Below are 27,451 nucleotides of genomic sequence, written 5' to 3'. Positions count from 1 at the left end.
ATGAGCAGAGTCTAGTATTTTGAAAGATTTGAACTTGGCTTGGCTTACCATTTTTTGAACTGGGGAGTTCATCTAACATTGTAATTAGTGTCCAGGATATGCATAAAGAGCAGTGAGATACTTTCCATATTTAAAAGTAAAGTGTTGTCCATCTCTGAACATGCACATTTGAAATGCAACTCAAACCACCCAACAATTCAGCTCAGCTGAACTTTAATGCTGCCCTATAATTCTATAGCGCATTTCAAAACAGGTGTTGCAAAGCCAAAGCCCACAGCATGAGGACTGCCTCGTGGTTCTGTCCCACTCTGGAATATGAGGTGCATAGGTTTGAAGGGGCATATGTTTGAAAATGAATTTTTTAAAAAGTTATGAACAAGTTCATGAAAAAGCAACTCCCATTCCTATCATTTAATCTCCACCACATTTGAGAACCAAAGGGACATCTTCCCACTGAAATGGTTCCCTTCATTCTGAAAACATGTGCAGATACTTTGGATGACACAAAGAGGTGCATTCCTCATCAATATCCAAAGTTTTTGTATTAAGTGTACCTCCTTAGGGCATGAGCTGTCTGCTAAATGAGCACAGCAAAGTGATCACAGAGGCCTAGACACTTTCAAAGGGGGATTGGACAAATTCATGGAGGAAAAATCCATCACAGGTTACAAGTCAGGATGACTGTGTGCAACTTCTGAGTTTTGGAGGTAGCCTATCTCTGAATGCCAGGTGCAAGGGAGTGGCAAAAGGACATGGGTATCTTGTTATCTTTTGTGCTCTTAGAAACATCTGGTGAGTCAGGAACCTGGTCTAGATAGGCCCTTCGCCTGATCCAGCAGGGATATTATTTTTCCAGAATGTGACTTTACAAATGCATTTTGCAAGTCAGTTTATTAAGACAGACTTTAGAAAGTAAGAGTTTTCACTCTGAAAGGGAAAAAAGAACAGGTTTTAAGCCTTGAGAAAAGAGAAATAGTGTAGTCTTCCATCAGTAATCACATGTATACCAATTTATTACTTTGTCTTTAATTGTCCCTTCTAAATATTCAGCTGACCTTGCTATCTGTTCTACTCTACATCACCCAAGATACACTTGGGTATTTTAAAGATATACTTCTCTTGTAGGTACTAGCTATCTTCAATAAAAAAATTGCTTTCTTCTTAAAGAGCCCTAGCATTAGCTACTTCGTCAGAGGCCAGAATGAAAAAGGTCTTATGCATGTTCTGGGAACACTATTTTTATTTTACAGCAATTTTATTTGTTTATGTGCACGCGTGAGTGAGAAGTTGGATGTTTACAGTGGCATGGAGAAAATCACCCCATATGTTCCAATCTTAAGTCTAGAAACTTTTGCTGAAGCAGGAGATTTGAGCAGAAAACATTTTTATGGGTCATATTCAAAGAAAGTCACGACTAAGTTCCATTTCAGTGAATGACACTTGAGTAAGTCACAACTATCTGAAGTGTCATTAACTTCAATGGAGCTTAAAATAAGGTAATTTTTTGGACCCAACCAGATGTGTTTATTAATCCAATTATATATCTAAAGCTGCAATCCTATGCACACTTACATGGAAGTAAGTCTCATTGAATTGATGCAAGGGAGGGCACCAGGATGCAGGTCTCTTGTTATCTGGCGTGCTCCCTGGGGCATTTGGTGGGCCGCTGTGAGATACAGGAAGCTGGACTAGATGGGCCTATGGCCTGATTCAGTGGGGCTGTTCTTATGTTCTTATGAATAGAACTTATCTCCAAGAAGACATGCATAAGCATCTGCTGTAAATGTTTAAAATGTATTTTTTTCTCAGCTTTGTTTATAGTCTGGTTTTATTTCTCCATTAGTGCTCTACACAGTGTCACTGGAGAACGTGGTGTTGTCATCTCTCGTTCAACATATCCCTCCAGTGGCAAATGGGCTGGGCATTGGCTAGGTGATAATGTCTCAAAATGGGACCAACTTGCCAAGTCTATAATAGGTAAATGAATGTTGATATGTTTTGTGTAAAGTATGTAAAGTAACTTGGTTCTGTTGGGAAAAGTGGTTTATGGGTGTAAAAGAGGCAGAGATGTATAGCATAAGATTCTTTTTCAATTGTTTCCTGTCAACCCCCGCTACTTTGTTACTAATAGATAAACAGGAGATGAGGCAGTAAAAGGGTTTCAGAGAAAAACGCTTCACTTAACAGTTTAAAAATGTGTACATTGCTGTTAATTATACAGGTCCCAGACTTTGCAGGGAATCATGGAGCTATTCTCTTTGCATGGTGTGTTTGTGAGCTTATGGCACAGTAGACTCCATTCACCTGGCAGAGTTCATGGAAAGAGGTCCTGCTCATTGGAAAGTCAGGAAGTGGGGGGCAAGGAAGCAAGACAGAGACATATCTCCACAGGTTAGGGAGGAAGAGTAAAGGTCTGAGGCTGCAATCCTATCCACACTTTCCTGAGAGTAAGTCCCATTGAACTCAATAGGACTTATTTCTGAGTAGACATGCATAGGATCTTGCCCTAAGATTTGTAATCTCTGTTGTTTGCCTCCTGGACATTACATCGCCCCTTGGTGTCCTGGAGATGACATAGTACCTACTTCTTAACAACTTTCTGCTACTCCTTGGCATGTCTGGCATGGTTTATATAAAAGTAACTTAGTGCCCAATCCTATAAAACTTTCTAGCCCCGATGTAGCTGCAGTGAAGCCCTGAGGTAAGGGGACAAAACGTTCCTTACCTTGAGGAGGCCTTCATGACTATCTCCCCACCCCAGGATACAGCGCATGCCCTATTGACAAGGCTGCACCAGCACCCAGAAAGTAGGATCGGATTGGGCCCTTGGGATGCAAACCTAAATACACTTACCTGGAAGTAAGCCCCATTTAACACAATGAAACTTCTGAGTAGACATGCATAGGCTGTGCTGTGCTGTTAGGTCCTCCTACATATACTTCTTAAGGAACAGGTTTTTTCCTGACTATTGATATTCCAGAGTCATAATTCAGAAGACCGATGTCAACCAATGCAACTGACTGCATAAATAAAAACTGATTACCAAAAACAAGCTCTCCTAGGCATATCAGCATAATATAATTAATGGCACAAACTGGCAGATATGCATTTTCTTATTTTGTGTGTTTCCCATATTGAGTAGCAGATGTACACTTAGACCCAAATCCTTACCAACTTTCCAGCACTGGCATAGCTGTGCCAAGGGGACGTGTGCTGCATCCTGCAGTTGGGGGGCACTCACTGAGGCCTTCTCAAAGTAAGGCAATGTTTGTTCTCTTATGCCCTTATTATGCCATAATTGCCCTTATGTCAATGCTGGAAAGTGGGTTAGGATTGCGCCCTTTGTAGTCCAGGGCTACTCTCCCCCCCCCCCCGCCGCTGGTGCAGCTGTGTTAAATAAGGCAAGCGCTGTATCCAGTGGGGGAGGCAGAGCAAGACGGTTTGAAAGGGGAAAGGGAATTTAAATCCCCTTTCTCCTCCATAGACCTCCTGTCTTCAGAAATGCACCAGCAAAACTGCAGGTCCAACAAGACAAAGGAGGCAGGGAGGATGCTGCCAGAGGGGATAGATCCGGCACGTGCTATCAATGTCAGATCCACCCCCTTCCGCATCCTCCCCCTCCCCACTCAATTTTGCCCCTATCAGCCCCTATTCTGCCCTCCCTGTCTCCTTTCCTCCTTCCCTACACCTTACCTTTCTTGGTGGGAAGGTGGCACTCCATCAAGGTGCCCAGGAAGGCTCTGGCTTTCCCTGCCAGCACCCCATCAGCACTCTGGCAGCACGCTACTCAGCACGCTACTGGGATGCGCTTTACGGCCATTTTTTGAAAGTCACTGTCAATGGAACACGCGTTCTACCGGCAGTAAAGCCCAGTAAGTGCAGGAAAAATGTATTGTGGATGGATACTTTTGTCTACATTCAAAACCTTTGTTCACACAATTCCTACACCCATGTTGGTTTCCAAATATTTTGTCATCTAGTCATCCAAACCTTTGGGGGTCAGTTTTTCTAGCTCTGTTAACTAAGATCCTTTCAGGTGAAGATGTCAGGGACTGAATGGAAACTTCTTCACATACTCTACCACTGAGCTGTGGCATACCCTCCAATTCTGACCCAGCAGACAGTTTACAAGTGCAGGTTAAGAGCTTGTCTGTATCAGACTAAGGAAACACAAACTTGATCTTGTAAAAATTGCCATTTAGATTAAAAGAAATGCGTATTATAAACTTGTAGTTTTTCTGTTTTAGGTATGATGGAGTTTAGCCTGTTTGGCATATCTTATGTAAGTTTATCACCTAACAGTTTGATCAATTATTCAGCATTTGAAATAATACAAGGCATTAAAACTTAATTTTAATTATATTCAGACAGGGGCAGATATTTGTGGCTTCAATGATCATACAAATTATCAATTGTGTGCTCGGTGGATGCAGCTGGGAGCCTTTTATCCATATTCCAGGAATCATAATGGCATAGGATGGAATGTAAGTTCACTATGGATTGTTTAATTTCTTGTTTTTACTTACATTGTAAAAAAAAAACAAAAAAACTGCCACTTTCTTACTGCTTTCTCTGCTAAAATTGGTTCATGATCTGGTCATTTCCCAATTTGATTATTGCCATTCTTCTGTTGGGCTTTTCACTGTCGCATCTCAGAGCACAAAAGTAAATGATCCACTGGCACAGCAGTCTTTGCAGTGGCGGAGGTTGTTACAAATGTGCCATAAGGCACGCCATGACTCCCAGAGAGTAGGCAGTGACAGCAGGGAGGCCTGTGCAACCCCACCAATGTTGCATCCAAGCCCCTGGCTGCTGGCGGAGGTAAATGCAGCACCAAGTGGTGAAGAGGCTGGGAGAGGATAGCGGGAGGGTGGTTTGGAGGCTAGGAGAGAGTGTTTCTGGGGAGAGGGTGGAGCAGGAGGCAGCTTGGGCCTAGAAGTGGGCCGGATCTGCAGAGCAGGCCTCTGCCCTATCCTATCTTCCAAGCCCGAATGCCATAGGCAGGGCTTCTCGGACTTACACCAGCTAAATAGCTGGTGCAGATCCAGATATTACCAAATTCCTTCAGGTGCAGGGATGCCAGTGTAAAGTGGTCTCTTCCCCTCAGCTTCCAAACCAGCTCCCTCAGCTGTTCCAAACCAGCTGTTCCAAACCAGTTCCAAACCAGCTGTTCCAAACCAGTTCCAAACCAGCTCCCTCAGCTTCCAAACCAGGTGTCTCCTCCTTTGCTCTCGCCTTCCGAAATGGCTTGGAAGCTGAGGGGTGTTTTACACAGGTGTCCTGGTGCCTGAAAAAACTTAACATAAGAAGAGCCCTGCTGGATCAGGCCAAAGGCCCATGTAGTCCAGCTTCCTGTGTCCCACAGTGGCCCACCAAATGCCCCAGGGAGCACACAAGGCAACAAGACACAACCTTCGTTCTGGTATCCTCCCTTGCATCTGGCATTCTGAGGTAGTCTGCTTCTAAAATCAGGAGCTTGAAAATACCTATAATGTCTTGTGCCCTATGATGGACTTTTCTTCCAGAAATTTGTGCAATCCTCTTTGCCCTTCCATGCCAGGAATGCCATTGGTTTTTGCTTAACCCCCAAACTTAAGTCTTAATTATAGTGCAGGGGTCTCCAAACTTTTTGGCCAGAGGGCTGCATGAAATATCTGGTGCAGTGCTGAGGGCCAGAAACAATTTTAAATAAATAAATTAGAGCTGGAACTTAGATGAATGAATAAATGAATGAGTGGGCTCATTCACTCAGCCTCTCTGGCCCTCAGAACACGCTCCAGGTGCAATCAGACCACAGCTCTGGTCATGTTCAGTTGAGTGGGCAAGAGGCTTTCAGGGGACAAGAGGCTGGCTGCGGGCTAGATAGAGGCTCACTGTGGGCCGCATCTGGCCCCCGGGCCGGGGTTTGGAGACCCCTGCATAGTGAAATCTAAGTACAGGTTTTTGCACTTGCTCAGCTTTCTCTACTCATCCTCCATCCCCTTCTATTTAGCTTATGGTATAAGGCAGTGGTTCTCACACTTTTAGCACTGGGACACACTTTTTAGAATGAGAATCTGTCAGTACCCACTGAGGGCACAGTCCTAACCAACTTTCCAGCACTGACAGCCACAATGCAGACCCCAAGGTAAGGCAACAAACATGTCCTTAGCTTGAGGAGGCCCCCTTGACTACCTCCCCACTTCAGGTTGCAGTGCACAGCACATTGGCACAGCTATGTCAGTGCTGGAAAGTTGGTTAGGATTGTGCCCTGAAAGTGACGTCATGAACAGAAGTGACATCATCAAGCAAGGAAATTTTTTAACAATCCTAGGCTGCAATCCTACCCACACTTACCCAGAAGTAAGTCCCATTTACTATCATTGTAAAAAGCATATACAGGTTGAGTCTCATTATTCCCAGAACTCATGTGAATGGCAAAAAATGGCACTATAGCAAATCAATTTAGAAAACAAAGGCCCTTTGCTCAGGTGATTTAAAAACAGTCTTGCTGACCTTTGTGATGCTAAGACAGAGTCATTAAGACGACAATCCAACAATCAGTCTCTCTCCAGGCACTTAGAATGGATTATCTTTTAGGGATTATCGTTTAGGGGGAAGGGAGGGGGTCACTTGGAGAGAGACTGATTGATGGATTCTCAGCTGGCTGCCCTCTCTCTAACTATTGTAAAGGACTGTTTTCCTTCAATTTAAAGGGCCCTTGTCATTCTGTTGAGATAAAAATCTCTACAACAGTAAGAAGAGCATTTTAAAGGGGTGCATTTTCCCCCTTCTCCAGGGATCAGCACATTCCTTCTCATTTGTAGTAGCCATTTGTGTTGAGTCAAATCCGTCTACACAAAATCTGTGTATAACAAGGTTGGACCTGTACAGAGTAGCCTGTTGCAAGTACAGGTTTGTAACAGTTCCTCAAATGCAGTCATGGGAGCATCAGGTCTAATATATTAAAAACAAAATATTGAAATGAATGGGGACCCACCTGAAATTGGCTCGCAACCCACCTAGTGGGTTCTAACTCACAGTTTGAGAAGCACTGGTATAAGGACCCACTTGCATCAATGTCACCATCTTAACTATCCTGACGATGTTGAGGCTAATCAGGATGCTGATAATAAATGCTGTTACTGTTCCCCCTGCTTTGCATTGCCAAAGTACTTTGCGGCCTGTCTGTAGAGTGTGTTAAACTATGCCAAGAATTTAGGAAGGATTTCCAGAGAGGTAGCCCTGTTACTTTGTTGAAGGAAAAACAGCAAAAACAATTTAGTGGCATCCTAAAGGCCACAGCCCACTTCATCAGAAGCTTGAATTTAATGCAAATCTTAATTTGTAAAGGTAAAAAATTGCATTGGCACATTAACCCTTTAGTTCTTTACAATAGAGGGACAAACAGAAAATAACTTGGTGACAAATTTCACAATTGAATACACAAAAGTATGAGGTCTTGGCATCTGTCAGTTACTTTGTTTTTTTGTTTTTTTTTTCCGCTGAACTGTTGTTTAGGGCAGTTCAGGAAAGTAGAGAATAGTGCCAGTTTAGAAATGCATTGTAGAAAATAGCTCCATCTGTGGGAAAATAGAAATAAAAAAACAGCACTTATTTCTTATGAAAGCTTCCAGAGTAGCAAGGTAAGATCTATTTATATGGCATGTTTCTAAAGGATTGCAGTCTCTTAAAAAAATGCAGTGCTTTATCTTGCAGTAGCACACCTTTCAATTGGTCTTTTAAAGCCTTTAAAAATGCAGATTTGGGGTTATCATGTTGCCTCCAGTCTTACCCAATTTGCCAGGGTATTGTTCAGTTCTTTTAATAAAGATTGAAAAGGCTGCCTGACATCACTCATTAGCACTCCTTTCTCCTTTTTGAAAGTCCTGAGTGGTGCCCTGTAGGGATACAACAGAATGTGACAGACATGCTGTAGACCAGGCTGGAAACTGGCTCAGTCTCTCTCTTTACCCGCTCACTCTCTTGAGTGCTGAAACTGTCTTCAAAGTTAATGCTCTTCTTGACAAAGGAAAGCACAGGAATCCTTATTCCCTGGTTTGCTTTACCTCTTTGCACAAGATTTCACTGGATCAAGCCTCTTCATTTCCTCTTTGAACGACTGACAAATTACTGGTGTAACCTATGGAGATGGGGAAAGTAAAATGCAGTTTGGCACCAAATTAGGCTACAGTCTTATCCACATTTTCCTGGGAGTAAGCCCTATTGACTATAATGGGTCTTACTTCTGAGTTGGCATGCATAGGATTGGGCTCTTAGTTGGCAGACCTCAAGAAACCATAGGAAGGTGGAGGTCTGATTTGGCTGAAAGACTTAACAGCACAATCTTCTGCATGTCTACTCAGAAGTTAGTCCCATTGAGTTCAATGGGGCTTACTCCCAGGAGAGTATGCGTAGGATTCCAGCCTAAGACACCATGTCATGTTGTTGGAGTCTGCTTCGCCCATCCGTGTTCACACACCCATCGTCATTGCTTTGTGATTGCAACATTAAGTTTGCACTTGTCTCTGTGACTGAGTCAACACAATTTTTAAATCACAGATGGAATGTTCACATCACTTCCAATGCAATGTTTCTCAACATGGTGTGGTTCTCACATTACACTTCAAATCATTCAACAATCAGGCTCAGAACCGATATGTGTGAACTAAGTGACAAGCATAGGAAGTCATGATAGTGGTACAAACCCCTGTCTGTGCAGTTGACCTGAATAAGAGCTAAAAAAAAAATCTGCCAGAACTGGAAGAAGGTTAGAGAAGGTTATATAGAAATGTCTCACAAATGTATCTATAGTAGTCGTGCAGGGAGATCTAAGTAGGTCATGTATTTGTAGCGTGGAGAGTTTTTGTAGTTCTAACATACTGTTTTGCCTTTTTTAGCGTCAAGACCCTCTAGCCTTTGATGCAGCATTTGAAAATTTATCCAGGAACGTACTCAATACCAGATATACTTTACTCCCCTATCTCTACACACTGATGCATGAGGCCCATGCTCATGGAAACACGGTTGTGCGCCCATTACTCCATGAGTAAGTATTAAATATTTTGTCAGTTTCATCTGAAATTGAAGCTTATGGGTTCATCTTTTATCTCAGAATAGAGAAGACTTCTGAATTAGTACTGGTCCAGCTTGTGAACATGATCTGCTCTTATTCTTGTTGGCTATTAATCCTAAGAAGCAAGTTAGATTATGGTGGGGAATAATATTAGCTTTCTAAAAACCGGAAAACAGACTGAAGAGAAGCAAAAAACAAAACAAAAAACAACACTTGCTGCTTCCTTCCCTTCCTGCGGCGGGGAGGGGATATGGCTTATATTGAGAACCACTGTCCTAGAAGACCTAGAAGATCAGGGCCACTCTGATCATTTAATGGTCAGAACCATTAAACCTGAGGGTGCTGAAGTAAGGTGAATTCTTGTTATTTAACTTAAGTGTAGTAAATGTAGTTGGTATTATTTTTGATAAACCCTCAGACAGAAGGAAGTGTGTGTGTGTGTGTGTGTGTGTGTGAGAGAGAGAGAGAGAGAGAGAGAGAGAGAGAGAGAAGGGTGTGTGTTCTCTGAACTCAATTCAATTCCCCTCTTCCAAGTTTTTTTTTTTTTAACCACAAGGGGGAAACCTTTCCAAACTTTCTTGTACAGCATGGGGCGGGGGGACGGACAGACGGACTTGGGGCTCAGTCCTATAGTCTTCCAACACTGGGTGTCATAAACATGCCATAAAGCACATTATGCCATAAAGCACATAAAGCCATAAAGCACATAGTAGGCAGCACTAGCCCCATTCCAGTCAGGTGCTGGGCTGAGTGCCAGGAGGAGGACAGGCCACCACCAGGGGTAAGTGAAACAGTTGGGTGGTAACCTCTGGGGGGCAGGGAGAAGGTGGATCAAGGGTAGGATGGGGGGAGGAACCAGGTCAGGAGGGGGTGAGACCGATGGAGCAGGACTGAAAACTTGAACTCTCTGTCGAGTTGGAAGGCCCAACACAGTACCTCTAACATCCGCACTGGGAAAATGGCCAACACAGACCATTGCTGGAGTTGGGGCTTTCCCCAGGGGAAGGGGGCCTTTGTCCCCTGGAGGATACTCCCAGTGACTTTCCAGCACCTGCTGGTAACCACTTTGGTGCCAGTGCTCCAGCAGTTGTCAGGAAGCATAAGGTTGGACTGCCTGTCTCTGATGGCACATATCATCTGAGCCCTGCCCCCAACCATGATTTTTTTTGTTTTACACTATTTTACAATATTTTACACTATTAATATTTAATAGCAGACATGCAGTAATTGTTAATATTTGACAGCAGTTGAAAGCTGACAGGCAATGGTATTACTATGTTATGATATTTGGCAGGTAAGATATCCTGCCTCCAACAAGATTATACATTATTTGGCATGGAACAACAGTCAGAATTTGTCAGTCAGCTGACATGGAGTAGCAATCATTCTTTGACATGCAATAGAAATTAAGAAATTTGAACTTTTGCTCTCTTTTGATTCATGGTTTTTACTAAGAAATGTCTTTTTAAAGCAGTGATACAATCGGTCAACCACGTATCAGATTTTGAGCTCAAATTTCAACTTCAAAATCCAAACTGGTTACTGAACAAAAATAAGTGGAGTTCTTCTCCTGCCTTTGTTTCAAGAGAAAACTTTGTTTCAGTGGTAATTATTTTCTGTGTTTGATTTAGTTGTGAATTTACTTCCGATCATGCGGGAGTAAAATGGTAGTGGAAACATGTCACCCTTTTTCATATTAACTTAGACTCTGCAATGTTGACTACTTTGTAAAAGTGTATCCATTTATTTACAACAAAACAGCATCTATGTAGAGACAGTTACATAGAATGTGTAGAGGTTTTTAATACTACCTTTTTCCACTCATGTAAAATTTACTATTTCTTTCTAGTCATAGGTTGGAGTTATCGATCCTAGAGTTATCGCTTCCAGATATCTAAACTGTATTTAAAAACTTTGGTGATCCTGGTTGTACCGATATATGTTAATTTGATTTGTTTTTTAAATGAGGCGAATATGAGAGAATATTCTTCCATTTGTGTTACGAGATTGCCAGATGCAGGGGAGGGCACCAGGACACAGGTTGTATCTGTTGTCTTGTGTGCTCCTGGGGCATTTGGTGGGCCGCTGTGAGATACAGGAAGCTGGACTAGATGGGCCTTTGGCCTGATCCAGCGGGGCTCTTCTTATGTTCTTATGATGCTTGATAATGTATTTTTTTTCAGATTTATAAATGATCAGACCACGTGGAACATATATGAACAGTTTCTCTGGGGACCTGCTTTACTTATTAGCCCTGTGCTTCATGAAGTAAGGATATAAGAAGTTTGGCCACATTTGTTATATATGCATAGATATACTTTTTCCCCTATAACATATATGTATTCAAATTGCAGGATTCTGTATCAAATGATACAATTGTGGAAGCATATTTTCCTGATGCCCGCTGGTATGACTATTACACAGTGAGTGGAATCTTTCCTTACTTGTTGCTTAAATCATCTGTCAAATCTGAGAAAGGAAAATAATTTTTTAAAAAACTTTGAAAAATGTTCAAGAAGCTGCTTTGACTGAGTCAAACCATTGGTTCAAACCATTGGGTTTGACTGAGTCAAATCATTGGGGAGTGGCAGCAAGATGCAAGTATCTTGTGGTCTTTTATGTTCCCTGAAGCATTTGGTGGATCTCTGTGAGATACAGGAAGCTGGACTAGATGAACCTTTGGCCTGATCCAGCAGGTCTCTTCTCATGTTCATATCAAGGGCATGGGTGTCAAACATAAGGCCCGCAGGGCTTAGTAGCCAATGGAAGCTCTTTATCAGGCCCCCATGATTATTGAACTTGCCCATATCTTGAAAATGTAATCAAGATCTGCACATTTTCTCTTTTGTCATTTGCAACTAATGAGTTTCTAAGTTAGAAAAAAGACCTTATTTTTGGTCATCACCTGCTTAATGATGTCACTTCCTTCTTAATGACACCACTTTCTGCACTCAGCAGGTGGCATGAATGCTTTTCAGCTTACTGTATGAAAAAAGTTCGACACCCGTGACTAGGTCATTGTTGCCTCACTAACCAGTTGTGCCTCTTCAGAGGGGCTCTGAAGGGGTCTTTCGCGGGCCTACTTGGAATTCCAGGGATCCGTCTGTCTGTGTGCTATTGCTAGGGAGCTATTGCTATTGCGACATAGCTGAGGTGTCAATTCTGTACACACTTACCTGGGAGTAAGTCCCACTGAATTCATGAGACTTACTCCTGAGTAGACTCATCTAGGCTTGTGATAGAAAAGAAATCCTTTTTTATTTTCATGGGATTTAATTATGACTGACAATCCCTGAACTGGTAACCCAAGACTGATTTGGCTACGGTGAAGAAAAGAAATAACATTGAGGTAAAGTTGAGGGGAGAATCAGATTGTTTTGAGCCTGATTGCATTCACCATGGTTTTCTGAAGTCATCTGAGGGGAGGGAATCTTTTATTAATTAATAAAAGGTGTAGGTGATTAATCGTGGAAAGTATTTTTTTTATGTTAGGAGAGAAAATACTGAAAATACTTGTTTTTTTCATGTATAGAATATGGTTGGACCAAGGGGACAATCTGTGAACTTATCAACTCCTCTTGATCACATCCACCTTCATCTCAGAGGAGGCTACATTATCCCATGGCAGCTACCTGCTTTGAATACAAAGGCCAGGTACAGTGAAATGTCATTGAATTTTTACACTTTTTTTTTTTTTAATTGAGACAGGTTAAATCAATTCTCCTTTCATTTTTCCCCATTCAACAATACTGGTTTCTAAAAAAGAGTATAAACCAAGGAAATGTTTCACATAGTCCTAACATAAGAGAAGACAGAAATATATTCTAATTTTTTTAAAAAGGCATTTGTAAGAACAATGAAAAATAGTTTATCTTTTAAATTGTTTTTAGCCGAAAAAACCCAATGGGACTTACAGTTGCTTTGGATGATAACGGGGCTGCTCAAGGATTACTTTACTGGGATGATGAAACAATCATTGGTAAGTGTGATGGAATTAATAGGGGTCCACATTAAGGGGCTGCTGGGCAGATGGCTAAGAAAATAGAAGTAAACTACCTGAGCCGGCAGAGGGTGTCGCAAATGTGCTTTAAGTCATGTTTGCACACCTGGAGGATAGGTAATACTAGCGGGGAGGCCTGTGCTACCCCACCAATGCTACATCCAGGCATTCCACTGGATGGTGCTGTTAAGGCATGTCTCTGCCATACCCCAACCCCCTTGTCAGGCCTGCTGGCATTACACTGGGCCGCTCAGACTTGCTCCTGCTATTTTGCAGGCACAGATCTGAATAGCACCATAAGGCAGGCTGGGACGTTACTTGAGATAGGGGGAAAATTATCCCGGTATCCTGAGGTGATCTCCGGCCTGCTCCTAAGCTGTGATGGATGCAGTGGAGGCTATGTGGTCCCACTGCACCAGCGCAGCTTAGGTCTGAGCTGTATGTATCATAGGAATGTATTAGGCAGTGCCAAATCCAAATTAAGCACTTTTAAATTCACCTGGTTTCTTGTGCTGATCTTTCTCCTAGGTAAAGTGCTTTTCTTTGGTTGGATCATGCCTATTAGTAAGAAAGAGCACACATTCCTTTAATACAGCCCTGAGGAAAGAAATCCTAAAAGATTAGTGTAAAATTAGTATCTTAAAATGCTCTCTTAAGCCATTTCTGCCCAATGTTGTATATATGCAATAGGGACCAAGTGTGTACATCTGTGGGCTGGGCAAAAATGGGTTAAATAGAAATAAATAACATTGCTGGACTATTTGTTTGTTTCGGTGCTCGTGTCCGCCAATAGAAAGTTGCTAATAACATTCATTGAAAGATTCCACCTTTCCCTTTTGACTGCCATACCACTAAGAGATATTCAAAACCTTCTTCTGCTTCTTTCTCACAGATGCATATGAGAAGGGTCTTTATCTCTTGCACACATTTAATGCAAGTCAGGTATGTATAATTTCTGATACTGTGTATTGAATTCAGTGCTGGTGCCAGATTGCTGTGGAGGTCTAGAGCTCAAGCATTGAGCCCCCTATGGCACCCCCCACTTGCCCTGAGAACATATTGAGTGCTAATGATTAATTGGGTTCTATCACTGCCACCAGTACTGAGTTCAGGGATGGGACTTCTGATGGGAAAGAGGCTTCAGCTAGTGCTCAACCAGGCTAAGTCCTGAAGCCAGTCCTTTGTGCAACCTAGCCTTGCAGTCCCCACAAGCTTCCAGAGCGGCTGCATACATTACTACGTTCAAGCTGTACCTAGCAACTACTGCAAGTATGTTTGAAGTCCAGAGTTATTTCATCATTATCCCTTGACTGAGAAGACATGCTTCCACAAACCTTTGTAGCCTAGCATCATATGAGTTGCCATGCCTCCGTCTTGCTCTAGCGGCTTGGAATGGCTCCAAGTGGGCTTGCAAAACTTAGTGCTTTTCACCGCCTCTAGCTGTGCTATTGTTGTGAAGCAGTTCTAGCAATTCTCAGTCAAAGTTCTTCTCCACTCTCTGCCTGACAGAAGCCCAATGAGAAGTCTCATTAATTAAACCAGGAATCTCTTGATTTGATCAACAAAGTAACGAAGCATTATAATTGCCAACGTATGTAATGCATTCAAAAAAGGACGAACTAGGAATAGAAGCACTGGGTCATATTGATAGAAACTACATTATTTCTCCTTGGGGCCAGAGTATTTATAAGCAACTTTCAAAAGCAACTGCTCATAAATACCATGGCTAGGGATACAACAAATGTCACAGTAGTCGGGGGCATTGACATTGTCTGGGGCAGTTTGAAGTGCCGTGGGAGCGCTAGTACAGGCCTTTGTTCCAGGACCCTCAGCAACATACCAGCATTGATGGTGAGATAACTTCTTTACCATGAATGTGACTTGTAGTGCTATGTTGTCTGCATAGCAGGTTTCCATTTGTGACCACTGCGTAATTTCAGCTCACAATATAAATGTCATGTGAATATGAGTTGCTGCATAAGAAAAGAGAGTTGTAGAATGGGGCATACTACTTTGTCAGTGCAGTCCCCATATATCGTATGTGATACTACCAGTCACCCTGAAACAGTTGCTACAGCCAGAACTCACATGGTGGAGCAAGAGAAAGGGTGAGGCAAGCTCTTGTGAAATCAGAAGTCAATATATGCCGTCTGTTTTTCAGGGTGTCCTGGACATCAACGTGGCCCACCTGGGATATTTTGACCCAAACAACTTAAAATTTGATGAAATTAAAATTCTAGGAGTAAGCAAGGCCCCTCCCAGAATTATAGTGCTTCAGAATGGTGCAGTGATTCCATCCAATCATATTGCGATCTTCAATTCCACAACAGAGGTAAAGAAAATAGTTTTTGAAACTTATGAACCACTTGAGATCTTTGGGAATTTTTCTTTTTTAAATGTTTAATACCATTCTCATTTTTATAATAAGAGCCCAAATGCCTGATTTGTTAAATTTCCACCTGAGTACCCTTAAATTTCACACACACTTTTGCTAATCAACTTGAATTGAGAAGATGAGATGGGGGAAGAACAGCAGTAGTTATACTGTACTTTGTAATTATGACTGTTTGGAGACTGGTGATAACTGGGAAAAGAAGCCATTGTGTTCTAGTCCTCATGATATTAGGGCTGTGGCCATGCAGACTGAGAGCCCAATCCTGTGGTCTGCGCCGCGTACTCTGTGGTGTGGACCATGGTTGCAAACGTGCCATGAGGCACGTTTGCGGGGTTTTCCGCCGGGCTCCCACCGGAGCTGGCTCGGCTCCAGCCGGCACTGAACCAGTGCGTGGTGGGCGCCCACGTTCCGCGGCTCAGCGGTCTCTGTGACCGCTGGGCTGTGGAACGGGAAATGGGGTCGGGGGCGTGGGGGAGGCGTTCCAGGGAGGAGGGAGGCATGGTTGAGGGCATGGGGGAGTGCTCCTGGAGGCGGAGGAGAGGAGGGTCTGCAGAGTTGAGCTCCACAGAATCCAGGGCACTCGAGCAGGGCTGCTCGCCCTACACGAGCACCTTCACTTTAGCAGCGACCAAACAGTCCCATTGCAGGACTGCTTCCCTTACTCAGGGGAAGGGGACAAAGTCCCCTTCTCCCAAGGAGCCTCCCGCGGTGGTGCAGGAGGCTCTGAATCCGGCGGGAGCCCTTTGTGGAGCCGCCGGGTCCCGCAGCTCCGAGCCAGCTCAAGATTGGGCTGTGAGACAGCAGTCTCAAACAGTGACCCAGCCTGGAAAGCAGGGCCTACAGTGTCCTTTAATTAACTAACATTTACAGCATCTCCCTGTTTCAGATTTGCCTCCTAAACCTGCTCTCCTAAGAACCAAGCTAAATATTATGTGGAATCTATACTGTGGTCAGATGGTATGCTTCCAAACTGTGGGACTTGGGGGCCTTGCCAGCTTGGCTTCTGAGAAATGAGAGGGGAAGGGGCCTTCTTCCCAAAGCTCAGCCCTTGCCCCACAAATATGCTTCTGTCTATAGCCATCCTGTTTCAAGAGTCATTGCATTCTATTTTTATCTTTTTGTTGTTTGAGACTGCTGTTCAATTCACTGGACAAAGAATCGTCAAAAACTAAATACAACATTTTGTTGCTGCTGCTTCTATGTCCAAAGGTTTTGCAAATCACGAACCTTCAGCTTGCACTGGGACAAGCTTATACTTTAAGGTGGAAGGAGACTTTGGTCGACACTGAAAAATTTAACTGTTATCCATATCCTGAACCCACTGCAAGCACCTGTGAAGCTCGTGGCTGCAACTGGGAGGTAAGCAGCAGGATATGTCCATAAGAGGAAATGGGTGGAAAAGGTGAAAGGGGACCTGTTGTTTTTTCTCAATAAACACTCCTTTATTTCATAGGGCGCAATCCTAACCAATATTCCAGCACTGACCTAGCTGCAGTGCAGATCCAAGGTAAGGTAACAAACATGCCCTTACCTTGAGGAGGCCCCCCTTGACTGCTTCCCACTGCAGGATGCAGTGCATGCCACATTGGCACAGCTATGTCAGTGCTGGTTAGGATTGCGCTCTTAGCGAAGTTCATCAGTACCACTCGCAGCCTCTTTGCATCAAGAGCCTATTTATTCTTCAAAACATTTTCCTGAGTTTCTGATGTGTCATGCTGAAAGTGACAGCTTGACCTGGACTGGCAGGGTTTTATTCAGATCCCAGCTGAAGAAGGCAGAACCTGAAATTTCAGAATTAAACATTTTGAAATGATTTCAGTTTCGTCAGAGTTTTGGATATTTGCTCAGTTAAGCTCACTTGGAACTTAATATTTATAACATCAGCACAAAAAGTAATCTGTAAACAGAAATTAAAAAAAAAAAATCAACTTGAAAGGGGAGTGTGGTCCAGTGGTTAGAGAGGCTGATAAAGACTCAAATTCACTTTCACCAAACCCTGACTGGGATTGTTGGAAAAGTTTTTCTACCTCAGTCTCATGTCAGTCACCTGTCAAAATGGGGGTAATGATAGCTAACAGTAGAGAAAAGCAATGCATGTCCCGTAGGTGTCCATGAGCAGACTAGGTCTACTTAGTGTCTTCACAGTTGTGTTTTCCATCATCATCAATTATCTTTACTGTGAAAAACTGGAGCTTCTCTTCTAATGTTGTTTCAACGAAGATGATATCTTATTTCAGGTTGTCTCTACCCCTGGTGTACCACACTGTTATTATCCCAGTAACTATGGCTACTCTGTCACCAACATCCAAAACACTGCCAATGGTGCGACTGCTGACCTTGAGAGAGACACCAGCTTCCCCAACCCCTATGCAAATTCTCCACCTATAGACCTGCTTCGCTTGGAAGTGACTTATCATTCCAACAACATGCTTCAATTTAAGGTAAGCAATATTTCCTTGAGATAAACTTACAGCCCAACTTATCCCCCCATTTACAGCAGTGAATCTCCTGATATGCGTAAGTCCATTGACAATGGCACTAAAGGCCATTAGGTGCTCCAGAGCTACCATCAGGTGCTCCAGAGCTACCAGCTTGAATGGCTGGAGTTTCCCCTTACCTGCCAACAGCCCACTAAGGCTGCAGTGCAACAGGTAAGGTTTGCAAGGGCTGAGCTGTTGGCTGTTGAGGGGGGATTGGGGCAGTTTGGGGAGAAACTGGGAGTGAATCAGAGGCAGGAAGGAGAGAATTTTGGGGGCAGCTACAGAAGGGAGAGAATCTTGGTGGCAGCTATGCACACTGGATCTTATCCCCTTTCTTCCCCCTTCCTCTCCCTGGACAAATGCCAGCAAAATAACTGGTGCAGGTATGAGGAGACCCTTAGGGACCAGGTAGTGTACCCAGAAGTAAGAAAAAGTTTAGTACTTGTCACTTCCTGGTCCGTCTGCTTCCCCCCTACCCCCAACACATCATGCAGCTTGTGCTTGTGCTTCTTTGGTTCATCACAGGGCTAAAACTTTTCCACCCTAAACTCCTCCCTAAGTTCTTTACCTCTAAAAGTTGAGTTCAATTATAGCTCACAAATGGAGACCACTGAATAGTGGCCTTTCCTGATTGTGGCTCACCGCACAAGATTTATAAAATGTTGATATCCAATACTGTATGCCAATGTGATTATGTACCATGAGCATACAGTCCATGTTGCTGCTGTGAGAGGAATGTTGCCCTGATGGCCAGGTACTGTTGTTTGGATGATGTATGTGTTAAGTCTTAAAAAAAAAAAAAAGAATTTATGTCCAGACCAGTGGCATAGCCAGAAGGGGTGCAAAGCAATAATTTTTGCCTTACTGTGGTGTGCAAATGGCCCCTCCCCTTTCCTTAGAAACCATTCTGGGTCGTTAGAGCAAATTGGAGGTATATTCCAAGAAGGATTCCCTGGAATGCTCCAGAAGGTGTATGCCTCTGTTTTACTCCCACCATCCAGAATGGCTCTGAAGGGGAGGGGGAGGGTCCACTTGTACACTGCAGTGGGGCTCCCTGCAAAACTTTGTGCTTTGCACCCCCTCTACCTACACCACTGGTCCACACAAGTGCTACTACCCTGGAGGGGAACTTCTAATAGATTTCCTCAGGGACTGTGTTGTAACTGGTGGAATTGGAGCTCCATATTCACCCTTAAAGCATGAAGGAAGGCCCTTGTATTAGAGAGATGATGCAGCAGTTTCGGGAACTGTAGATCCATTGACAGATGCTTTCTTTTCCATAGATCTTTGACCCCAACAACAAAAGATATGAAGTTCCAGTTCCACTGTTCACACCAAGCACCCCGACAAGTACAGAAGCCAGCCGTCTTTACAGCGTGGAAATTGTAAATAATCCATTTGGTATACAGATCCGGCGCGCCAGCTCAGGAGCAGTGATGTAAGTGGAATCTTTGTTTTTGCTGCTACATTCATTTCAACGTGGACAATCAGGTAAAGATACTGATGCCCTGATCCTAATCCTATGTCCTAGCATGCCTTTCTATGACATAGTTACAGCATCCATATAAGGATGGCTTAAGAGAGACCTAGCATAGCATTGTGGATAAAGGACAAGGCAGCCCAGTTCACCAAAACTCCTCATGCAGCGATGCAGTGATGCCAACCAACACCTGCTGTATCCCATGGGGGCGTTTTGACATGTTTAGGCCTCCTCGAGGTGAGGGGACATTTGTTCCCTTGTCCTTGGGTAATCCTAGCTGCGCCCATGGGTCAACTCAGACCTACACTAATTATATCGCTGTAGCAAGTCTGCATTGACTCATGGAGGTGAATCATACCCGGGAAAGGAGTTAGAATTCAGCAGGTGGTGCTGCTGCTACCACCAGCTCTGCCCCCTTCTTGGGCCCAATCCACCCTGCCCCCCACCCCATCCCATCTTCTCCCCGCTCAGTAAACCCCCCCATCCTGTTCCTCCCCCTCCCTGCCTCCCTCCCAACTGCTGTGTGGCTTTACATGCCCGGTAGGCATCCGTAGTCCATCTTTGTACAGAACCAGTCATTTGCTGCTTGCAGCGGTAACCAGGCCACATGCTCTGGTGGTGTTGCTTTTCCAACAACCACAAAAAGCATTACTACAGCATTATGCACCTATTGGATTGGACCACAAGTTGCACATAGGAAAATTCTATGTCCTCTATTCTTGGCATCTTCAATAACATGTCGGTTTTGTGATGTCAGTCAATGTTCCAGCACACGGAAAACATCCCAGCTGCCATCAACTGGCTCTATATGTATGTAAATCTATATGTTACGTAACCGGCTCTATATGTAACAACTGTATGTGAAAAGTCAACGTCATCGCGATATCTAAGATAACGCAACTTTCCTTAAAGCACAGTATCAGGTTGTAGCTCTGCATATCAAAGTTTTCAGCAGTTTCCTGGCTTGTCTCTTCTCCCATGAGCTCTACGGCGTGGAGTAACCCCTCTTTTCTTGCAGCTGGAATTCTCAAGTCCCCGGCTTCACCTTCAGTGACGTGTTCATTCAGATTGCCACACGCCTGCCATCACAATACGTGTTCGGATTTGGAGAAACAGAACACACTCAGTTCCGGAGGGATATGAACTGGCAGACCTGGGGAATGTTCACCAAAGACCAACCTCCTGGTGTAAGCCAGTTCTAGATTCTTACAGTTCTTCTGCTTTCTTGGTTCCTGTCATTGGACTGGGGAAATGGAGATGCATTTGGAGGTCTAAGGCTCTTTTTGAAGTTGCTTTCAGTGCCAGGTCACAGCCGCTGGAAGCTTGCAAGTGTGGACCATGCAAATGTCATGGTGCTTGTGGAAGTTAATATGCTATGGTGCTTAACCTTTTGGACTTTAGCACTTTTAAGTGAAGAAGTCTAATGGTGGAGTCCTATTCTTGGCCTGCCCATATTGTGGAATGACAGCCATGTGGCTTCTGCTGCAAGCTCTAGGGTCAGCAGGGCACCATGATGGAGCAGAGAGGTTAATAATTTTTATTTTACTTACCTACTCTGTCGTTTTCTGGTCCCCAATGGGCCTATTCAGATCTTTGGCAAGTGTAAGTCCGAGTTGGTCCAAAGAGACAAGTCGAGAGTAGAAATGGGGTATAGGATATCGGTAGTCCTGCCATCTCTGGTTTCTGCACCCAGTACACCCCTGCAAGGCCCCCCACAAGGAGCCACCGCTGGCTGCCCAGTGTATTTGTGTTGCTGCTGCAGCCATTTTGGTGCCACAGCAGCCCTGCATACCGGGTAGCTCAGGATTGGGCTGTCAGAGGCTTGAAAATTACTTTAGGGTGTTTTCAAACAGTTTTATCATTGCGCATTGATAATTTTTTTTGGCTGCAAGATGTATCAAGTCCTTGAATTTGTGAAACAGATGGTGTCAGGGTCAAGGGAGCGCACAGTGATCCAGGGCAGTAGTGCCTAGTGGTTGATAGTAAATGAATGAAGAACTTCACAGGATGAGAAATATTATGTATGGTGCAGCAAAAAAATAACAGATTCTGTTTTCTTTTTTCACAGTACAAGTTGAATTCTTATGGTTTCCACCCTTTCTACATGGGACTGGAAAATGATGGAAGCGCTCATGGAGTTCTTTTGCTCAACAGCAATGCAATGGGTAGGCATCTCACCTTGTCTTTCCAGCACAATTTCATTTACGGCTGACTAATGTTTTCATGGTGATTGAGGATTCATTCCTCACTTTGTCCTCTGTTTTTTTTCAGATGTCACCTTCCAGCCGACCCCTGCCTTGACATATCGCACAATTGGAGGAATCCTGGACTTTTACATGGTTTTGGGCCCGACTCCAGAAGAAGTGGTTCAGGAGTACACTGAAGTAAGATAGATCTGTCCATAGAATGTATCTGCCTCCGTGCAGAAATGCAGTTGGTGCTCAGACAAACTTCTGTTGTGGATGCATATCTGCAACATTCTTTTCTTCTGTGGCCAATTGATTGGCTGGGTGTCTTTTTTTTCTGGATGAGGATTATTCATGCCCTACCTGGGTGACTGTTGCATGTCACCGGTTATGTGAAACAAAAGCTGGCTTTGGGTCCTAGAATTCTCTGCTTTTCTTACCATTTGATGCTATTTAAAATACCCATTTTCTGTTATCTTTTTTTCTAGCTGATTGGACGACCCGTCATGCCACCCTACTGGGCGCTGGGATTTCAACTCTGCCGCTACGGATACAAAAATACTTCAGAAGTTGAACAGCTGTATGATGAAATGAGGAGAGCTCAGATTCCCTATGTAGGTTTCTTGCAAGAGCAATGTGTTGGTACTTTCAGAACTCCAACTATTCGGGGGACGGACGGATACTAATTTACACAATCAAGTTCAAATATTGGAAAATCTCATTCAATGAATGAATGTCCAACATGACATGGAGAAAGAGTGTTTTCATGATAAACCTTATTAATAATTATTTTCACTATTGTTGTCACTTTATCTTGAACATTGAAAGAAAACAAGGCTAAAGCATTCAGTATCGAAATGCCAACAGTAAACATGTCCCTCTCTCATCCAAGTAGGAAACAAAAACCTTGAGTGAGACAATGCAGATGAATCAATGGAGCAATGGAAAAAACCCAAGCTTGATTTCAATGGCTAGTCTGATAGCAGGCTTACCTTATTCCCTAGTGGTTTTCCATAGTACAACCCCCCCCCCAAAAACAAACAAACAAACAAACAAACAAAAAAACAACAGAACACATAAAAATTTTATTAAATCCTACAAAGGTCCAGTAAATTTCAAGAAACTTACTGGACTCAAACTTATTGAGTTTGAGGAAGATTATTGTTCTAATATTTCATGCACAAAGTCGACTAGTATACCCTGAAAGAAAAAAGAAGAAAAATTAAAATTAACAGTTTTATTCAAAGATTTGTGGGTTCTGGTTTTTTTTTTTTTTTTTTTTTTTTTTTTTTTTTTTTTTGGGGGGGTGTCACCCTGTACTTATATATTACATTACAAATGAATGGTTAAGTCCTGCAGCTTTGGATACAGTTGCAAGGTGGGGAAAGAACATGGGTGACCTAGCCTGTAATAAAAGGAATCCTCAGAGGAGCACCATGTGTGACTTGCCCCAAAGGTGTCCTTATAACAGCCAAGCTCTACCTTCACAGTGATTGACCAACATAGACCACCCATTACAATAATCATGAGAATTTTGCAAATGGGACTATGTGTGGCTGAGATGTTTGGGGGAGTATTAGAGGTAATTTGGATAACAGGGAATTTGGGTAGCCAAGATTTAAACGGGTTCATTCTTAAGGCACTTGAGAGGAAGATAACTGCAGTACGTTACCTTCTACTCGGTTGTGTAAGTGCTTGCAGAGGTCTTGGGAGGTCAATACTAGTGGCTTTGCACGTATGAATTTTTTCAATTGGACTTGGAGGTGTTGCATATTTTATACCATGTTATACAAGTCATAAAAATAACAAGGTCTGCTTTTGACCTGTTTCAGAATAAACTCAGATTCCCTACTTTCTAGCTTGCATTTTTGCATGATTGTTAAGATTTCCAAAATTAATGCTGTACTCATTAAATCCTGCAACTACAAATCACTCCACTTTCATTTTCTTTTTCCATGTACGTGTTCATTGCTTGCATTTTAATACAGGACGTGCAATATACAGATATTGATTACATGGAACGGAAGCTGGACTTCACTCTTGGCAAAAACTTCACTGACCTGCCTGCTTTTGTGAACCGCATCAAGTCAGAGGGCTCCAGGTTCATCATTATCCTGGTTAGTAGTACCATCAATTCTGAACTCCTTCCCTTGGGTGTTATCAGGTAGTATATGTTGCCTTTCCAGAAGAATATGAGAAGTACCTTGCTGTATCAGACCAAGGGTTTCTGGCCAGCTTCCTGTTTCCAATCTCCGTACCAAGCTGCATACCAATGGGAAGCCCATAAGTAAGGCATGAAGTCAAGAATCTTCCCCTAGTGTTTGCTTCCAGGATCTAGTGTTCTGGTTGCCTCTGACTCTGGTTACATTGCATTATCTCCCCCTTTGAAAAGCTTCTAAGTGGCCATCAAAATGCCTTATTTTCAACCTTTTTTGTACCACGATCCTAATAGGTAAATGAAGTTTCAGACTGGAGACCCACTGTCATTCTCATGCTCCCCTGGGACCCTATCCACCCACTCTCCACCCCCATAATGCCCTCCCAGCACTGTTCACTATAACCAAATATTCTTATTAGAGAAAACAGAGAGTTACTATGAAACCTGAAAGCTATTGTGAAAGCTATTTTAGTACAATTGATAAGAACCTGAGCAGGATTGGAACACCAGTCTCTTGGTATCCAAAGGGGTACATCAGATGCCTCCACCTCACCTGGTGGTGCTCTAGTCCAGTGTCTTCAACCTTTTTCATTCCTGTAAATTTCTGTAACCCCACAACTGCGGTTTCTCAACCCCATTGGGGTGCTGACCCCAAGGCTGAAGAACACTGTCTTATTGCAATGAATTCCAGAAGTCAGTGATATGGAGTGGAATTCCTCCTCCTGTGGAATCTCCTCTCTCTTGAAATCTGATGAGACCCTACTTGGTTTTCCTGTATATCAGTCAGATCACTGCCCCAGAAACTTTTTGTGGTTGTGGTTGTGCCTTCATGTCTCTATACTGTGACTGGCAGGATAGCAGCCCAATCCTTTCCTCCACCACCAGCTCTGATGCAGTCACACCAAAAAGGTTTGTGTTGCATCCTATGGTGGGAGAGGTGATCAAGGGTAAGTGAAAACATTTTGCATGTACCTTCTGGTAGGCTACTCAATCACCAATGGGTCTCTTTGGACATACACCACCAATTTTGGAGGTGTATGTCCAAAGAGAGAAATGGGGTGGGAGGTTTTAAATGGATTGGGCATAAGATTAGATAGGTGTGCTCTCTCCCGCCTCATTCCCGCCTCATTCCCGCCTCATTCCCTCATTCCCTCATTCCCCCTCCCCACCCTGAAATACCTTCAGTCCTCTCACTCCCTCCCCCTCCCTGCCCATGTTCCTCCACCTCCTCTGCCTTAACAATAACAGAGGCTTCAGGTAGGCTGTTCACTCTTTGCCATGGTGGCCCAGCTGCAGAGAATGACAGGTAGCATTTTGTGACTGCTGTAAAGTATAGTGCATCACCAGAACATGCATTCTGGTGGTGCAGTGGCTCAATAGGATTGGGCTGTAGCTCACTCAAAGTTTTCAGTAGGTGAGGGGGTGAACTGTTTCCAGTGTAGCAGGAAAAATAGCTAGAGGATATTTCATGTGACTCGTGAAGAACGTTATTTAAAGGATTGTTTAGTATGTTTCTATTGATTTGTTTTAAAGTTCTCTTGCATCGTTTAATGGTTTAGTTTTGCTAGTTGCATTAGTGGGCTTTCTGTATGGTGAAAGATAAATGGGATGAGTGAATGAAATAGCTAGCGTGCATATCGATGGGTTTTCTGTAGCAGTGAAACTGTCATTTCATTTTAGGATCCAGCCATCTCAGGCAATGAAACCGAGCCATATGAAACATTCACAAGTGGTGTGGATGAGAAGGTCTTCATCACATTGCCCGGCAGCACAGAGCTTGCGTGGGCAAAGGTATTGTTACAAATTGGTATCAGTTGATTAAGCACATTCCAAACTCCATTTGATTCTTTGGTAGGAGGAGACCCACCACATGGCCATTAGCTTGCATTCAAGTGATTAAGATTTGATGTTTCCCTTTGTGGCCACATCATTAAGGTCAGGAGATTGTTGATTTTGGTCAATTTTATTAATTTATTTTTATGCTGCCTTTGCTGTTGGAACAACCACAATGCAGCTCTGAGTGAACAAACAAGTAGGATCAATACAACACAGTATCAAAACTCCAAAAACAGTTGTAGAAAAACAACTGGAATAATACAGTGAGATTTTGGTTTCACTGTATATATCAAAGGCCTAATGAAAATTTTCATCTTCCTTTTAAAGACAGGACAGCCTAGTATATTTCCATGGATAGAGATTTGCAGAGATTGGGCACAATCACTGAAAAGGCTCTGTCTCCTGTGCTTGCAGTTGTATCTCAGTTAGAGGTAGGGAGAGAGCTGGGCCTCTGAGAATAATTAGTGGTTTGGATAGGTTCATACAAGAGCAGGAAGTCTTTAACCTGGCTTTGGACCTTTGGGAGCCTTTAAAACTCATTAAGGCCCCAGTATAGAACAAAAAGTAAAACCTTTCAGTTTTTTTTTTTTTCTTCTTCTCTGAAATTCTTGTCAGGCAACTTCAGCTAAGAGGTTTATGCCACCAGAAAAAAATTCTAGACATATATATCTGAAATAGTTGCATTTCTGCAACTCAGGGACTTAGATTGGTAAAAATGAACAAATAATGGTGACATGAGGCAAGAAGTTTAGATTAAAATTGAGCCACAGTTTTATTTAACAACAATCTTCAATGAGGTTTATTTGGAACTCCCAGGATGCGATGCAGATTTAAACCTGTTGCAGCTGCAGGATGTTACCATCCTTTTACCCTTTTCCCATCTTCTTTCATTTTTAGAAGATGCTTTAATTCTGTTCATTTGTAGTGTTGAAGGATTTGCAGTTAATTTGTAAAGGGCAAGTTGAACAAAGAAGTGAGATGACATGCAAGATCAGGAAAACTAGCGTTTTTACATTATTTATGCATTGAGATGGTCTGTGAGCCTGATATTTCCTTTCTTCCTCTCTCAATAGGTGTGGCCAGATTATCCCAATGTCACAGTTGATGAAAATGCAAGTTTGGAAACACAGCTTGAGGTACTAAAACTTGTTTTTTTCTTCCTCTTTTATTGGTCATTATTCTTCAAGTCTTACAGACAAGGTTGACCTTAAGTAGTGTAGAGTTCAATTTTCTCATGCAGGAGCTCATCATGACATCCCCAGAGCCATGTTCGGTAGGATTTACTCCCAGGTGAATTTGCTTAAGATTGTAGCTTTAATGTTTCATAGGCTATATACTGTCTGTCAGGCAGCCTTTGGGAAAGATGATGGCTTAGATATTAATTGATGCTCTTAGGCAAACTACACAGTTTTTCTCCTAGTAAGCCTGATGCCTCTTCTCAGCTCATGTCGTTGAGAAAAAAGTGACAAAGGCAGCACCTGATTACCCTGACTGATTAGGTCACTGACTCTGCTATAGGACAGGTCTTAGAGCTCATCTCCCCTCTTTCAGTCCCCCTCAGCGACTCCCTGCCCTTAAACTTTGTGTTAAGTACACTGGTTCTAGCAGTGAAGGTATATTGCTTAATCTATCATTCTAAGTAAGATTTTAATTTGCATCATTTGTTAGAGCAGAGAAACACAGGCATACACCTACCTAATCTGAGTCATACGACTCTTTTGCTTTCTAAATTGTTATCAGCTGTACCGGGCTTACGTCGCCTTCCCAGATTTCTTCCGCAATTCCACATCGCAATGGTGGCAAAGAGAAATAGAGAAATATCATGCCTCCGTTTTGAAGTTTGATGGTCTGTGGACTGTAA

General features: G+C 43.1%; 1 protein-coding gene across 1 annotated transcript in view; it reads left to right on the top strand.

Annotated features, from left to right (window-relative positions):
- Window positions 1-27,451, top strand: part of SI (sucrase-isomaltase) — a 159,359-nt gene that overhangs the window by 87,496 nt on the left and 44,412 nt on the right. Inside the window, exons 37-57 of the mRNA XM_066621541.1 lie at window positions 1,844-1,977; window positions 4,248-4,282; window positions 4,368-4,484; window positions 8,880-9,028; window positions 11,239-11,323; window positions 11,410-11,478; window positions 12,588-12,709; window positions 12,946-13,034; window positions 13,948-13,997; window positions 15,217-15,387; window positions 16,660-16,809; window positions 17,688-17,891; window positions 19,214-19,368; window positions 20,429-20,597; window positions 21,479-21,575; window positions 21,682-21,794; window positions 22,085-22,210; window positions 23,585-23,713; window positions 25,435-25,545; window positions 26,664-26,726; window positions 27,331-27,447. Coding sequence (XP_066477638.1) covers window positions 1,844-1,977; window positions 4,248-4,282; window positions 4,368-4,484; window positions 8,880-9,028; window positions 11,239-11,323; window positions 11,410-11,478; window positions 12,588-12,709; window positions 12,946-13,034; window positions 13,948-13,997; window positions 15,217-15,387; window positions 16,660-16,809; window positions 17,688-17,891; window positions 19,214-19,368; window positions 20,429-20,597; window positions 21,479-21,575; window positions 21,682-21,794; window positions 22,085-22,210; window positions 23,585-23,713; window positions 25,435-25,545; window positions 26,664-26,726; window positions 27,331-27,447 — 2,455 coding nt within the window. The remainder of the gene's footprint in view (window positions 1-1,843; window positions 1,978-4,247; window positions 4,283-4,367; window positions 4,485-8,879; window positions 9,029-11,238; window positions 11,324-11,409; window positions 11,479-12,587; window positions 12,710-12,945; window positions 13,035-13,947; window positions 13,998-15,216; window positions 15,388-16,659; window positions 16,810-17,687; window positions 17,892-19,213; window positions 19,369-20,428; window positions 20,598-21,478; window positions 21,576-21,681; window positions 21,795-22,084; window positions 22,211-23,584; window positions 23,714-25,434; window positions 25,546-26,663; window positions 26,727-27,330; window positions 27,448-27,451) is intronic.

The sequence above is a fragment of the Tiliqua scincoides genome, chromosome 3, assembly GCF_035046505.1.
Source record: "Tiliqua scincoides isolate rTilSci1 chromosome 3, rTilSci1.hap2, whole genome shotgun sequence".
Lineage (NCBI taxonomy): Eukaryota > Metazoa > Chordata > Lepidosauria > Squamata > Scincidae > Tiliqua > Tiliqua scincoides.
Note: the sequence above shows the minus strand (reverse complement) of the source record. Positions and strands in the feature narration are given on the sequence as shown.